This window comes from Rhagoletis zephyria, unplaced genomic scaffold, assembly GCF_001687245.7.
Source record: "Rhagoletis zephyria isolate East Lansing unplaced genomic scaffold, Rhagoletis_zephyria_1.1 Rzeph_scaffold_01735, whole genome shotgun sequence".
Taxonomy (NCBI): domain Eukaryota; kingdom Metazoa; phylum Arthropoda; class Insecta; order Diptera; family Tephritidae; genus Rhagoletis; species Rhagoletis zephyria.
In genome coordinates, this window is record NW_016158819.1 from 76,204 (window position 1) to 92,403 (window position 16,200).

At 35.9% G+C, this 16,200-nt stretch overlaps 1 protein-coding gene across 2 annotated transcripts in view; it reads left to right on the forward strand.

Moving 5' to 3' along the window:
* Gale (UDP-galactose 4'-epimerase) overlaps nt 1–16,200 on the forward strand; it is an 87,860-nt gene that overhangs the window by 61,543 nt on the left and 10,117 nt on the right. For both annotated transcript variants that reach the window (XM_017618883.1, XM_017618882.1), the window contains one exon: nt 15,097–15,387. In XM_017618883.1, coding sequence (XP_017474372.1) covers nt 15,097–15,387 — 291 coding nt within the window. The remainder of the gene's footprint in view (nt 1–15,096; nt 15,388–16,200) is intronic.

A 16,200-nucleotide genomic window follows, 5' to 3' on the forward strand; every position in this document is an offset into this window, starting at 1 on the left:
ACTGTAGGTCATAAGCTATCTGCTTGCAAAATTTCATGCAAATCCATTCAGTCGTTTCCGCGTATTAATTTAATGAAACTTTTTTAACAGGTGGCAACTCTTAAGAAAAGTAGCCTATTTTCCACTGTAGATCATAAGTGTGCAAATTTTCATGCAAATCCATTCAGTCGTTCCCGCATATTAAATAAATTAAACTTTTTTAACAGGTGGCAACTCTAAAACAAATAGCCTATTAACCAATCTGGCCCATGAGCTATCTGCGTACAAAATTTCATGCAAATCCGTTCAGTCGTTTCCGCGTGATGATTTCCCAAACATCTAAACATAAAAACTTTCACATTTATAATATTAGTAAGAAGTAAGATATGCCGAATATATGTAGGTATATGCATATGCGTTGCGTATGATCGTGAGAGATTGAGGTAATCGCACGAAAAGGAAATGGCATAAACAAAAAAAATGACTGCAATTGAGCGCAAAAGAAATATTCTATATACATGTGTTTATGCATGTATAAATATGTACGAATGTGGGGTTGAAATTAGCAACTGCATAGAGAGTGCAGTTGATAGTTATTGAACTGGATTANTTCTTGCCACATATCCCTGGAAGTGTTTGTGGAAGAATACTGGAACTTGGTATGGAGTTGTGTATGCAAAATGTATCAATTGCTTATGGAAAAAATTTGAGTTATTAAAAAAGGAGGCATGTCGCCTCCCATACATACTAAAAACTTCTTAATACATATCTCTGTAAGAGTAGAAAATCCCTTTANTATAATATTAGTAAGAAGTAAGATATGCCGAATATATGTAGGTATATGCATATGCGTTGCGTATGATCGTGAGAGATTGAGGTAATCGCACGAAAAGGAAATGGCATAAACAAAAAAAATGACTGCAATTGAGCGCAAAAGAAATATTCTATATACATGTGTTTATGCATGTATAAATATGTACGAATGTGGGGTTGAAATTAGCAACTGCATAGAGAGTGCAGTTGATAGTTATTGAACTGGATTATGATGGGATAGCAGAAGAATATGAGATCCAAATAAACAAAAAAGAGCTGGATGACTGTTTCAAAGCGTATTTACTGGAGCAGGCCAAAGTTATGTTATTACATATAACTTACTTACTTATAATATGTATTTATAAAACTGCGTTATATGTGGACCAAAGGGATGACACACGTTGCTGGAGATACAACTGTTGAGGTTAATGACCGGCTTGGAATGTTAGCTCGGACATCTAATGAGTGAAATGGGACTTGTTTTTCTATAGATATGTACGTATGTACATGCATATACATTTGATAAGCTTATATATGAGTATATATAGGGGTGTGGGTACTTATCGTCTTGTTGTTTAGTGCTCCCTCTGCTTGTTGGTATCGATGTTGTTAAGCGATCTCTCTGCTGCTGATCCGCTGTCCAGCTATTTCTTTATTAGATTAGGTTTATTCGTGCTATTGTTTTTTTTGTAGGCGACTTCGTTTATATTTTGTTGTAAATTAGGTGCTCCAAATATATTTCCAGTATAGATTTTGGGATTTGTTTTTGATTTCCTCTCACTTTTATTTTGCGTTTTTTGAGTAATTGGGAATATTGTTTTTTTTTTTATTATGTTGTTCTTAAGCACTGATTATGGCACTGCACATACGCAAGTTTCTTTAATAATCGCACGGAATGAGAAAATAAACTTTTCGGCCGCCAAAGCATTGATTTAATATGAAAATTGATTCGGTGCCGGCTCGTTTGAATGGCGCCGAAGGACTATGTTTAGGTTTCGGGTATTATAGTATAGTACGCGAAGTTATTATAATTAGATATATGTATGTATGTGGGTTTGCAAGCGTGATGGGAGTTTATTTGTTTCTGATGCGTTTGCTTTGGCGGCTGATGAGCGAGTAAGCATGCTGCCTCAGAAAGTTAACACCTGAGCTGTCTGTTGTCGCTTGCCAGTAATGCCTCTGAACGAAAACTTCCCCAAGGGAAATACGAGCGCAAAAGACAGTAGCTCATGTCTTCAAAAGCAACATTAGGCGTTGTATTCCACTCGAAGAGAGGGTGGTTATCGCACTTTTCTCATAGGGTTCTGCAGCAGAGTATAGAACCGTTTGTAGTTTATTTGGTGTTGGCCGAAGTACTGTTGGTGACATTGTTCTGAATTTTCGCCACTCAGTTTGCGATAATTTTGCGGATTGCATTTATACATACCCCCCAAATCAACAAGAAATCAAAAGAATGGTAGACGGTTTCACAGTCCTAGGGTTTCCGCAATGCTTTGGGGCTGTAGATGGCTGTCACGAAAGGAGGATGCCGTAGATTACCACAATTACAAAGGATGGTATTCCGTGGTTTTATTGGCAAGCTGTGATCACAGGTAAATTTATGGCCGCATTGTATTGCATGCATTTATATATTTTTAAATTATTTGGACTTACAGGTCAAAATTTACGTATATTAACATTGGATCCACTGGAAGAAATAATGACCCTTACATATTTGAAAAAAGTTCATTAAAACAATTTCATGAAAGCGCAGACATTTTCGTACAAAATAGCGAGCTCATTGGCGGAGTTAACATACCTGTGCTACTTATGGGCGTTTCAGCCTTTCGGTTATCGAGCCACATGATGAACCCGTATCCATATGTAGCTAACCAACCAGCTGCTGGAAAGCTCTTTAACTAAAGGCCTGCTGTATTTTACACATTTTTTGTTTTTAATTGAGAACGATGAAGTTTCTTCCGTCTGGCTGAAGGACGCAGCTGAATACGGATCAGCAAGGAATCAACCTAATCACACAACAAGAGTTGGTGAAAATTACCTAACAGCAGCGGCTATAAGGAATGCCATTGCTACGAGTTTTCCTAAGTAAAAAGACTTCTATTTTAAATAAATGGGTGTGCGGCGTTTTGATAAATTTTTGTTGTATTTGCCTTTTTTAATGTTTATCAACCTTTTATAGCGTATATTACTCACACATTCCACATTTATAAGTTTCAAATTCATAAAAACTTTTTCTGTTTCCACAGCGAGGGACTCCTATCTTTTTCTTTTCTTCTCTGCAATTTTACCTACATTTACAATTAGTGTTCAGAATGGTTAAATGAAAAATCACTTACCTATATCTTTGGATCATGTTTCTGCTTTTTATGTGGACCTCCTTTGCAGTAAATTTTGACGCCATCTGTGTCGATATATCTGTATTCTGTATATATGTATATGCAGATTGCGCTTCGCCCGTCGAAAGTCATCCGCACGTTCCGCCCATAAATCCAATAGCACTTTCTCGTCGCTGGTGCTCCAAGTACTGCGTTTTTTGTCGCTGGGCATCTGAAATTAGTTATAATTCATTTTATTAATATGTTTCATATATTTTTAAAAAATTCTTTAAAGTAACTTACATACATATAAGAATGCTAGAAAACATATGCCAAAATTGGACAGTGTTGGGATATGCGAATTGGAAAATCCAGTATAAATGCTCATTTGTTTCGAGCATTTCCATCGAGCCAATGCGCATTTATGAGTTAAACAAATTAATGCTGCTAATGACAATAAGCCGCTCCATCTGTCTACCGTATAAGACTCTTTTAAAACGGCATCAAAGCTTGTGAACTCTTGAACCACCTGGGAGCCCACCATAGCGTAACGCAGGGGCGGGTTCCGGGACATGAAGGGTTTGACGGCAACGAAAAGGCTGACTGTCTCGCAAAGCGTGGATACCAAATGAGCTTGCATGGTCCTGAGCTATTCTGTGGTACATCTAAAGCTGTGGTCGGTAAAACTGAAAGTGAGATTGTGTTGGTGAGCGCAGAACAATTTGAGCTACAGTGGTGTAAAAGCGAATCTCATGGGGTAAAGTTAACGAATGTACGAACGGTTGTGAGAATAACAAATTTTCCTTGAAAAAAGTAATGATTTTGTTTTTTCGTTACAAAATGATTATTGTATGTATGTACATTAGAGCGGTCCAAAGAGATTTTTCGGAGTTATGGTTGGGGCACATTCCAAAATTTTTCCTCTTGCCGAAAGAGGTGCTGCCACCAAACTTTACGTTTCTAAGTATAAATTTAGAGGTTGAAATTTTTATATTTTACTCGATAATTATATTGTCCATATATGTATTAACCAAACAATTAGTTAAGCAACCTAAGACCATTTCAAATTTAAATTAGCTGAAAAAATATTACAAGCTTCAGTTGTCATGGCAACACGGGATTCAGAAGCGCATTTCAAGGTCATTGAGCACACTGTAATTGAAAGTTGGTATAGATATTACAAATACCAAAAGAAAAACTAAAATTATCGTTTTCGATTTTTATTGAAGGAATGACTTTATTTTGTAAAGCTAGTCTACAATTCTCAAGAAAACCAAAAAATTCTTGTAAAATGATGTTTCCGAACTTTGAAAAAAATCTTCTATGAAAACTTCTTAAATTAGTCTGCAACGCTCAAGAAAAATGGCAAAGTAGTTTAATGAAAAATAAGAAAATAGTTTTTGTATATCAAAGGCGATAATACCTTAGTAAAAGAATTATACGTGCATAATATTTTTCCTCTATTTCTCTGTATTAAACAAGGGTAAAGTTTTTTGTGGTATACGGTTACATGCGATTACTTCTGGATTTAATTTTTCTCAAAGTAAAAAGATTTTATATATTTTCCAAAGCTATAGGTGCACAAGAGTTTCGTTTCGCCAAAGGAAGTTTTGCCATGGAAATAAAATGAGTCTGCAATATTTATGGTAGGCGTCTGCATCAACTATATTGTAATTTTTTCATGAATTCTTTCTACAAAATTTATATTTTTGGTTAAATGCCAAAAGCGTATTTTTGTGCAATAGATTGAGCTGTGGCTTAGCGATTTATGTATTTAGCCTAGGTACCAAGTCCATATTTGTTAGTTGCTGCAAACTGTTTCTTGTGACAGATAGATTTAACGACATATAAATTTTTCACCAAATCATGTTGTCCCTAGTAGCTAGACTTTGGATGTACCGTTTCGATTACTATTTGAGGTTTGCATAGGACCGCTAAGCCCATGATTTCCATAGCCTACAGAGTTTTTAAGGTAATTTCTTATCATATTCTGATGTCTGCTTACTTTAGCAGTTATTTAGCTACCTTTCAAGCCAGGAAAATTCTTTACCGTTATCTTTCCGTACTCTTCTTCAGTTAGTTCAATCCCATGGGATATTATGGCCCATGATATGAAATGGAAAAACAATAAAACGGGTTCTAGTATGAAAATTGCTTCTAAATATTTAAGTTGTTAGTGTACTTTTTTGTTGAGAATTTATGACATTGCAGCAATCGGAAGCCGAATAACTCCTTATGCACATATAATTATTTACTATTGCATGTACTACTGATTGCTGAAACGGTAGATAAAATTATAAACGAATACAAACCTAATATATGGGAAATACTTGTAAATCAATTGCTATTCTAATTGCATACCACAAAAACTTTACCCTTATTCATGGGCGTAGCCGGAATGAAATTTAGGGGGGGGNGGCCCATGATATGAAATGGAAAAACAATAAAACGGGTTCTAGTATGAAAATTGCTTCTAAATATTTAAGTTGTTAGTGTACTTTTTTGTTGAGAATTTATGACATTGCAGCAATCGGAAGCCGAATAACTCCTTATGCACATATAATTATTTACTATTGCATGTACTACTGATTGCTGAAACGGTAGATAAAATTATAAACGAATACAAACCTAATATATGGGAAATACTTGTAAATCAATTGCTATTCTAATTGCATACCACAAAAACTTTACCCTTATTCATGGGCGTAGCCGGGGGCTTTGGAGCGCTCTATTAAATAAAAAAAAATATAAAATAATTATTACTAAAAAATTGTTTATTATAACTTAAAATTATTGTAACCAACAGAGGTAAATATGTTATACAAAAACACATAATAGAAGTTCACAAAAGTTGATATAAAACTATTCGTCGATTTAAATAATTAACTTTTACTGCACATGTTTTTTTACGAGGAGGAAGCATCGAAAGCCTAACCCCGTCAGTGTGAGACTTTAACCCAAACTAAACCCCCTACCGTCATGTACCACCCGGTACCACCGTCAAGGATTTCGTCGGGATAATAACACTGTGTGACTGATAAAGTTATAAATAGATCTATTGAAGCACAAAAAATATGCATACTTAGAATTTTGAAGGGGGTATTCAATCTAGACTTAAGGTATACAAATGCGTTTTTCGTAGTATGAGCCTTATAATTGTTCGTAACTTAATTTCTGTTTATCCGATGAAAAATATATACAGTGCGTACACGGTAGCCGCAACCCTCAATACGTGCAAAACATTGTAACCTTTATAAGTGCAACTTCAAAATAATTTTACCTCAATACCTACAAACTTTCTATGTTTATGCATGTAACGCACACAAAATTTGAACTTTTTACATTTCTTTGATTAACCAGTATTCTGGAAAACCTACAAAGTGGTGTTTCAGTTGAAGTGATGTGTGATGAGCAGGACCGAAGAAAATAAGCAGGGAAAAAGCAAATTTAAACGCTTAGATAAACATTAAAACATTAGTAAATATGCTTCCAAATTTGCTCGAAAAACAACCAAAAATCTAAGTACAGTTTGATGCTTTGTTTTTTATTCAGTTTATTACTAGGATTGGACGGAGTTCGAAATTTTCATATTTCCAGTACTGTTAATGCATCGATTTAGTTGTCACTTTTTTCCTATTATTAAAAATAATGCGGATTATATTACACTAAGATCTTTAGTTTCTTTTCAAGACTGAATTTAATTGTTTTAAAATATTTTCTACCCTTCATTTGAGTTAATTATTTTTTATCTCTTCCATAACACCAATGCTTTCCCGCAGAGACAAACCTTTGGTTTTAAAGTTTTGTATCTAAGCAAAACTGGAATTGAAGTTACAAGTAAAAAAAAAAAACCAAATCGGTTTTTATGTTATTTATTACTAGAAGTCCTTGCGAACTTCGTCCCGCCCAAAATTAATTTTTTATTTAAACATTTGGTCCAACGTTTTTACTAACAATCCCGTTCACGTTTGGTTTTGTGGTTGTCAGAAGGCATATCCTCCATTGCCGTCTTAAACAAACTAATGAAAGCGTTATGTCCGTGAAGAAGTTCTTGTGGCAACAATTATCTGGTCCGATGGTGAATCGTCCTTGAATTTGTGTAGTACAATTTGTGGCAATTTCAAAATGGGGGAGAATCATTGGCACACAGAAATCCAATATACATAGACTTATTTCAGACGAAATACTTTGGAAGTCCTACTATTGTATTTCTAGGCATTTATCAAGAATTGTCTTTTTTCTGTTTAGTCGCCGTAAATCAAGGACCGCAATCGTTCTGGGGATTGAATTAATGGTGGTAATTTAACTTTGATCCTTGGTATCTCCGATTGACTTCACTTTACGATTTTTACCAATAACTCCAGCGCCATCTTGCAGCTCTTTTTGTGCAATAGTAGATATTGCCCCTACCTTCACCAATATATTTATACCACGAATATGAGCCAAATCGGACAATGAGCCAAATCGGCCACGTTTACCTTGCCTTGCCCCGTCCATTGCATTTCATGGATGGCGGTGATGTCAGTCTTTATTTTCCCGAAGACATCAACCAACCGAGCACAGGCACCATCCACCAAATGATGGCAATGCAGAGCATGAAACAAGATTTGATTAAAAATCAAAATCTATTACTTTAAGCCATTTTAGCTAAACCATGAATAATCTCAGCATAAAATGAACTAGAAATTTTCCTAGAGCGATTTCATCTAGACGTTTTGCTTGTATCTGAAACCCACCTTTCGCAATTTAATAATTTTCAAATTAATGGGTACAAATTCTATGATACTAAGCATCCACAAGGGAAAGCCCGAGGTGGAACAGCTATTCTCATTCGTAACAGAATAACGCACTATGAATTAGAACCGCAAAGTGATGAGTTCATTCATAATACTGCAACACATATTGATGACCACTTAGGCGGCCTTACTGTATCTGTTATATACTGCCTCCCTCGTCATAACATAACGGAAAAAAACAATTTGATGACTTTTTCCTAAAGTTTTGCAGCAAGTTTATTGTAGCAGGAGCTACAATGCCGAACATACATTCTGGGGGTCTAGATTGATTATGCCAAAGGGTAGAAATCTATATAAAGTAATCCAGAACAGAGGATTTGACGTATTGTCTACTGGTCAGCCAACGTATTGGCATTCAGACCCCCAAAAAATACCCGATCTTATTGACTTTGGTGTAACAAAGGGTGTTTTCGCACTTATAAATTTTCCGCATAAACAAAGAACATCGAACACACACACGCACTTGTATTGCACTCCCGCCCAAAACCAAGTGCAGCGAATAAACACACGCACTTGTGTTTAACAATAATTCGCTCGTTCTTCATTGGGTATGCATTTTTTATGCACTTTTCAACTTCCGCAGAACAAAATCTACTAAAGTAGTTAATTGCTGGCACCCCAAATCATGCTCAATACTCCTGTTTGATGCATCACAACTCTTCCGGAGTTATCTCACGGGGCTCTGTATGGCTTTCGACATACAGAGGTGGTACAAGAGCTACCATTGGTCACAGCGCCAATTTTCTAATTTGAATACATAACCGGTGCTCAACACTCCTGCTTGACGCACACCCCCAAAAACTCTTACAGAGTTTAAGCGGCAAAGCCACAGCCGCTCCGTAGGGACTCCGTATGACTTACAACCATGCAGAGGTGGTAACTGATGGTTATCATTGGCCCCGACGGCTACCCAAAACATTTCTGCTTTAATAAATTTTTATGCAAATACATTCATCCTGGTCCTGCCCTCTCACTGTGTTAAACAAAGGATATTGCGCGACATAAAGTTAATACAGAAGCATTACTTAATCTCTCTTCAGATCATTCTCCCTGCCTCATAACATTATCAATGTTTCTTAACTTTGAAGAAAAACAAAAAATCTTATAAATAAGCATACAAACTGGTCAAAATACAAAAAGGATGTCAGTTCGCACATTGATCCGCAAATTCCTATTCGTATAAAGAATGATATCTACAGGGCAGCTGAAAATTTCACTGATATAATAGTTAAGGCCGCAGAAATTGTAACACCAAATCCTTTTATTAAACATCGCAGTTCTTAATAAGTTAAAAGCGCAAATTAAGAAGAGAAGTGCAAAGAATTGGCGCTCCTAAGCTTAAACAGGAGCTGAATGCGTGTACAAATAATTACGTATTTTGTTACAGGCGGAAAAAGAAAGAAGTACGCAGTCGATTCTCCAGTTCTTGTCTGCCTCGAAACAGACTGGCGAAACGCCTTACCACAAATCTGCTTCTGTTTAAAAAGAAAGATTTAATAATCACCATTGTTCATGACATTCAGAAGAATAAAGCGCCTGGTTACGATAGGATTACAGGTGAAATGATAAAGGAGCTTCCACAAACTGCCGTACATTTTTTGTTACATAGTTTTAATAACATGCTTAAGTTGGGGCACCTCCCCGACTTATGGAAACTTTCGGAAATAATTGTGGTGCCAAAGCCAGGCAAAGATCCGACGGTAGTAAATTCATATCGGCCCATATTTGAAAAACTTCTATCGAAAAAAATTCAGCCTTCTCTCACAAGTAACCAAATAATACCACCACATACGTTTGATTTTCGTGAAAAACATGTAACTGTAGAACAAGTTTATATAATTGTTTCTTGTTTATAGAAGAGCCTTCGAAGGGAAGCAATATTGCACCGGTGTATTTTTAGACATCTCTCAAGCTTTTGACAAAGTCCTTATATACAAACTAAAGGTTTCACTCCCTACAAATACGCATGCAATTCTTGAAAGCTTTCTGCTGGGGAGAAACTTCAGAGTCAGGCAGAATTCCTTTAGAACGGAAAGTCACCCTATATATGCAGCTGTCCCTCAAGGCAGTGTTCTAAGACCCATATTGTACGTAATATACACTCGTGATTTGCCAACTGATGAAACTCTAACCAAGAATATTTGAAACAGTTAGAGCTATGGCTAGGTTCTTGGAGGATAGAGGTTAACGAGAGCAAGTGTGTTCAGACAAAATTTACTCTGAAGAAAGAGACTTGTCTACCACCAAGAATAAACAGCAAGGCTATACCACAAAAAGATAGTGTCAAGTACCTTGGAATGACACTAGATAGAATACTTACCTGGAAAAAGCATATAGAAAACAAAATTTCTCAAGCGAAACTAAAACAAGCAAGCCTTCAATGGGTTATAGGACACAAATATAAATTAAATCTAGAAAATAAGATGCTGATATTTAATATAATGATTAAACCATATTGGGCATATGGAATTGGGCTTTGGGGCACAGCTTGCAATTCCATTTTGAACAGACTTCAAAGACTGCAGTCGAAAATTTTACGCGCCATATGCGGAGCACCGTGCTACATAAAAAATACTAGTATCCACAAAGATCTTAATGTAAATATGGTGCATGAGGACATAAGAGGGCTAAGCACCATTTACTCAGTACGGTTGAGGAACCACATTGCCGCAGAAATTTTAAATTTAATGGTAGTTTGTAAAATTTGGAAACTTATTGTTAGTTTCGAAAGAAAGATTCAATAAATAAATACATATTATAACAATAAAAAAAATTAAAAAGAACATATCTAAAATAATAAGACCAAAATGGGTATTTTAGCAATCTTACTAATATTATATGTAAATGTGAAAGTTTGTATGTTTGGATGTTTGGGAAATCATCACGCGGAAACGACTGAACGGATTTGCATGAAATTTTGTACACAGACAGCTTAAGGGTCAGATTGGTTAATAGGCTATTTTTTTTTAAAGAGTTTCCACCTGTTAAAAAAGTTTAATTTATTTAATATGCGGGAACGACTGAATGGATTTGCATGAAAATTTGCACACAGATAGCTTATGACCTAGGTTGGAAAATAGGCTACTTTTCTTAAGAGTTGCCACCTGTTAAAAAAGTTTTATTAAATTAATACGAGGAAACGACTGAATGGATTTGCATGAAATTTTGCAGGCAGATAGCTATGACCTACAGTGGAAAATAGGCTAATCTTTGGAAGAAATGCCACCTGTTAAAAAGTTTTAATGAAATTAATACGCGGAAACGACTGAACAGATTTGCTTGACATTTCGCACAGAGATAGCTTATGACTTTTGTTGGGAAATAGGCTACTATTTTAAGAGCTGTCACGTATTAGAAAAGTTTAATTAAATTAATACGCGTAAATTACTGAACTGATTTGCATGAAAGTTTGCACACAGATAGCTTATGACCTAGATTGGAAAGTAGGCTACTTGTTAAGAATTGCCACCTATTTGAAAATGAAATTTTGCTCAAAGATGGTTTATGACCTGGATTGAAAAATAGGCTACTACCTTAACCGGTTTTCCGATCAGAAGGAAATTTAGTACACTTACTACGGATTTCGGAAGGATGGTCTTAAACTGAAAGTAAGTCCGATAACTAAAGGCCCCTCCCATACAAATTGGAATTTTCATATTACATACATATCTCTGGAAGTATTTGTGGGAGAGAACTGGAACTTGGTATAGTGATATGTATGTGAAATCAATGTTGGCATTTATCGATTGATGTTTTAATCAGTTAGTTAATTCAATTAAATTCAATCTGATTACAGTTAATCATGATTAATTTTAATCTGACTAAACAGTTAATCGTAACCGCGATTAAAAAATTAATTTTTAATCATTAACTCTTAATTTGATCAAGTAGGTTTGGTGATTAATTAAGTTATGCTGGAATTTCCCTGTGAACACAAAGCTAGTTAATCTGGTATGGCTAAGTCGGGTTTGCTCATCAATCTAAGAAATTTGGTTTGCATTTTAATTAAGATATATACAAACAAACGTTTTACAAACTAGGTTTGTAAAAGTTTCCAGTTTATGTATTACTAATAACAATAATTATTTTTTTATATTATGTGCTTCTTATAAGCATAAAACACAAACTAATTACTATAACTGGTGTTTGGTTTCAAACTCGGACAAACTAGACAAATTAATCAGATTTTATATTTAATTGGATTAACGATTAATGTTTTAAATTAATTAAACAGAATCGCAGCCAGCGATTAACGATTAAAAAACTGTTATCATTAATCGTACAGTTGATTACGACTAATTAATTTTAATCATCAAACGCGATTAACATTTTAATCGTTAATTGTTAATCGTTATTCAGATTAACAGTTTGCCAACACTGTGTGAAATGGAGAAAAATGGACGTTTTTGGAAAAGAGGCGTAGCACCTCCCATACTGACTGAAAGTTTCATATTGCATATCTCTTCAAATGTTTGGGGTAAAGCAAATACATATGTATGCATGTATGTGAAACTAATACCATACTCATGGAGAAAAATGAGAGTTATTGGAAAAGGTGGTGTTCCAACTCCCATACAAACTGATTTTTCTATGCTGCATATCTCTGGAGGTGTTTATTGCAGAGGCCTGGAACTTGGCACCGAGATGTGTATACAAAATTATTTCCATACTCATGGAGAAAAATTTGCGTTATTCAAAAAGGGAACATGGTTCCTCTCGTACAAATTTACTGTTTTGTACTGCTTATCTCTAGAGGTGTTCCTGGTAGATCACTGGGACTTGGTACTGGGGTATGTAAAATCAATTCTAAATTCATGGAAGAAGATTAGGGTTATAAGAAAAAGGGGCGTGGCACTTCCACTACAAATTAACTTTTTCTTGACACATATCCCTGGAAGTTTTTGTGGAAGAATACTAGAACTTGGTATGGAGTTGTGTATAAAAAATGTGTCAATTGCTCATGGAAAAAATGTGAGTTATTAAAAAAGGAGGCATTTCGCCTCCCATACATACTAAAGGCTTCTTAATACATATCTCTGGAAGGATAGAAAATCTCTCGAAGTATTTTAAATTTGTTATGGAGATTTATTTTTAAGTGCCGTACTGACAGAATAAATTTCATTAAATGGAAATGGGAGAGCCGGGTTCGGACTTATAATCTAAAGCTCTCTTGAGGCATTTGCTACAGTAATGAGAAGTAGTATTTTATCAAGGCCATGTTACTAAATTTGAGTTGGAAATATTAGAACCCGCCGTGGCACCTCCAAGAAGGTTACACGTTCACGCGTCGTATACCTGGAACCATTTTAAGGTAAACTTTCGTATGTCTAGCGCGCGACGAGATTTTATAATTTCATAGTTTTAAACGGCCTAAATACCTTAACTCGCTTAAAAAATAACGAGCTATAACAAAATGGGCACAGAAATAAAATCTAACATCATTAAATTATTTTTCATATTTGTATAAAAGCGTGGGGTGAAACCCGCGGGTATAAGCTAGTTGTTGCATAAATCACATAACACCAACAACTTAAACATTGAGATTCAGATTCTAATATACACGTTTAAATATTATTGCGCCTGATAATCTTCCAAATCAATTCTAGTTCGGCCCCACACTTTGATTTAAATTTTGTAGTTGTCATTGTTTCGTATTTATCAGGCATTTCTAAAAACATTTTTGACTTTGTTTTGAAATTTGGCGATATGAAATAATTTAATTAATAATTTCTAGAATAAGGAAATAACACACTGTATCACGGTGGAAACGGTCCAACTAAACCAAATGAATATGTTCAAATCTTCTTCTTCTTCTTTTTTGGCGCTGTAAACGCCTAAGCGATTTTGGCTGAGTTCAGCAAAGCACGCCAACCGTTTCTCCTCTGTGCCAACTGACGCCAATTGGAAACGCCAAGTGAAACCATGTCCTTCTCCACCTGATCTTTCCATCGCAGTGAGGCCTCCCTCTTTCTCTGCTACCACCACCGGGTTCCGGGTTGAATACTTTCAGAACCGGAGCATCGGTGTCCATTCGAACGACATGGCCAAGGCAGCGGAGCCGCTGTATTTTAATTCGCTGCACTATGACCATTTCGTTGTAAAGCTCATACAGCTCATCGTTCCATCGTCTGCGTTACTCGCCGTCACCAACGCGTAAAGGCCCGTAAATCTTCCGCAAAATCTTTCTCTCAAACACTCCTCATCGGATGTTGTCATTGTCCATGCTTCTGCGGCATATACCAGCACGGGCATGATGAATGACTTATAGAGCTTGGTTTTCGTACGTCGAGAGAGGACTTTACTCCTGAATTGCCTACTCAGTCCAAAGTAGCACTTGTTGGCAAGGGTGAGTCTGCGTTGGATTTCAATGCTCACATTATTATCGGTGTTAATGCTGGTTCCCAAGTAAACTAAATTCTCTACTTTCTCGAAATTGTAACTCTCAACAGTGACGTGGGTGCCAAGGCGCGAATGTGCTGACTGTTTGTTTGATGACAGGAGATACTTCGTCTTGTCCTCGTTTACCACTAGACCCATTCGCTTTGCTTCCATATCCAACATGGAAAAGGCAGAACAGACTTCGCGTTCAAATCTACTTTTAGGTATTAAATTTTTTTGTTTTGTAGGTATATTTAAAATCCTTGACAGTGGCGAAAACAGTGCTCGAAAAAGTAAAATTAAGTATGTGTCTTTGATTACTTTGGACACCACCAACGAATGCTATATTCTGTAGTTCATATCACTGTTTTTATTTATATTCAGCACCCCCTTAAATAATTCTCTGGGTAAACCCATATGCATATACGTAACATTAAGGTATCCACACACCTACGCGATTTTGTCGGTGCGAATCTGTTCCATAGTTTTAAATGAGGAACCACACGCTTGTACGATTTTGCTACATCGATTTATTCGAACATTTACAGTTCTTCCTTTAAAAATTTAACGTTAGAAAACAAAACATATTTGATGTAGACAAGTTAAGAAGTTTATTTTTGTTGAAAAATCCTTTTTGTTTGTCTATAAATTGACAGTTTTTGCCGCGATGAAATCGCACAGATGTGTGCGTAGTTGCGTTTTCGGAGCAGTAACGTCTGTAGCATCAAAAACGGTGCGGATTCGTTGCGAAAGAATCGCATAAGTATGTGGATGCCTTTATAAAATTTATACCTAACAAATGTATTTCATTTCAGCACAAGATCGATATGGTAGCTCATTTTGCTGCTCTTAAAGCAGTCGGAGAATCTTGCCGCATACCGCTTCAATACTACCATAACAACATGACCGGCACAAATGTTCTTTTGGAAGCTATGGCTGACAACAATGTTTTTAAATTTGTATATAGTTCCAGTGCCACAGTGTATGGAGAACCTAAATTCTTGCCTGTAACTGAAGAACATCCGACCGGCAACTGCACTAGTCCTTATGGGAAGACTAAGTATTTTACGGAGGAAATCTTGAAGGATTTATGCAAATCAGACAAGGTAATAATAACTAATGCGAAAACAGCTGCCGCTGGCTAAGGTTACATTAGCTCTGATCCAGTATTCCATGAACTTACATGTTTTTACACGAACTTGCAGGAAGTTACAGGAAAAATGATCCCGTACTCCAAATTCCTGTACATGAGAGCGGTTTTTGGAGAGTTGTGTAGAGAATGAAGTTGCAAGATTTTACCCGAACTTTTTCTTCTGGTAAAATCCTGAAAAAATGTCAAGCGATCACTGGTTGAGGCTTTTACTGGAAAAATGATTTTTTTGTTCCCGTACTTTTTGTTGTTACTCACTTTTTATTCCCACTTGAGAGAGTAATTTTGCTGTTTGACATTTTTACAGGATTTTACACGAAAAGTATTGGATCAGGCTATTGCAATGCAATGCATAACACAAGAGCTGTCACTTAAAGACGAAGGACTTTGCATGCAAGCAAATACCCGACGCAGCGCATTACAGGGCTTGGTAGCGAAGTCCGCTTAATTTTGATTTTTCGCCATGTGATATTTTCAAAGAAAGGCTCTGCTCTCATTGCGTATTCAAACAAACAGAACACCTTTCTAGGCAGAAATTCTTTCTGCGTAGGGGGCCTTCGGCTAGTTCTATTAAACACACATTAAAACAAAAATAAAAGTCACATCTATTTTTACGTATTTATGTAGGTACTTATGTATGTGTAAATATGTATAGGAGATCTATAAATTAAAGTCATATTCATGTCCGAATCTGTTTTAAGCTTCGAATCGATTCGCAAATTAAATATCTATATCTATATCTATATCTATATCTATATCTATATCTATA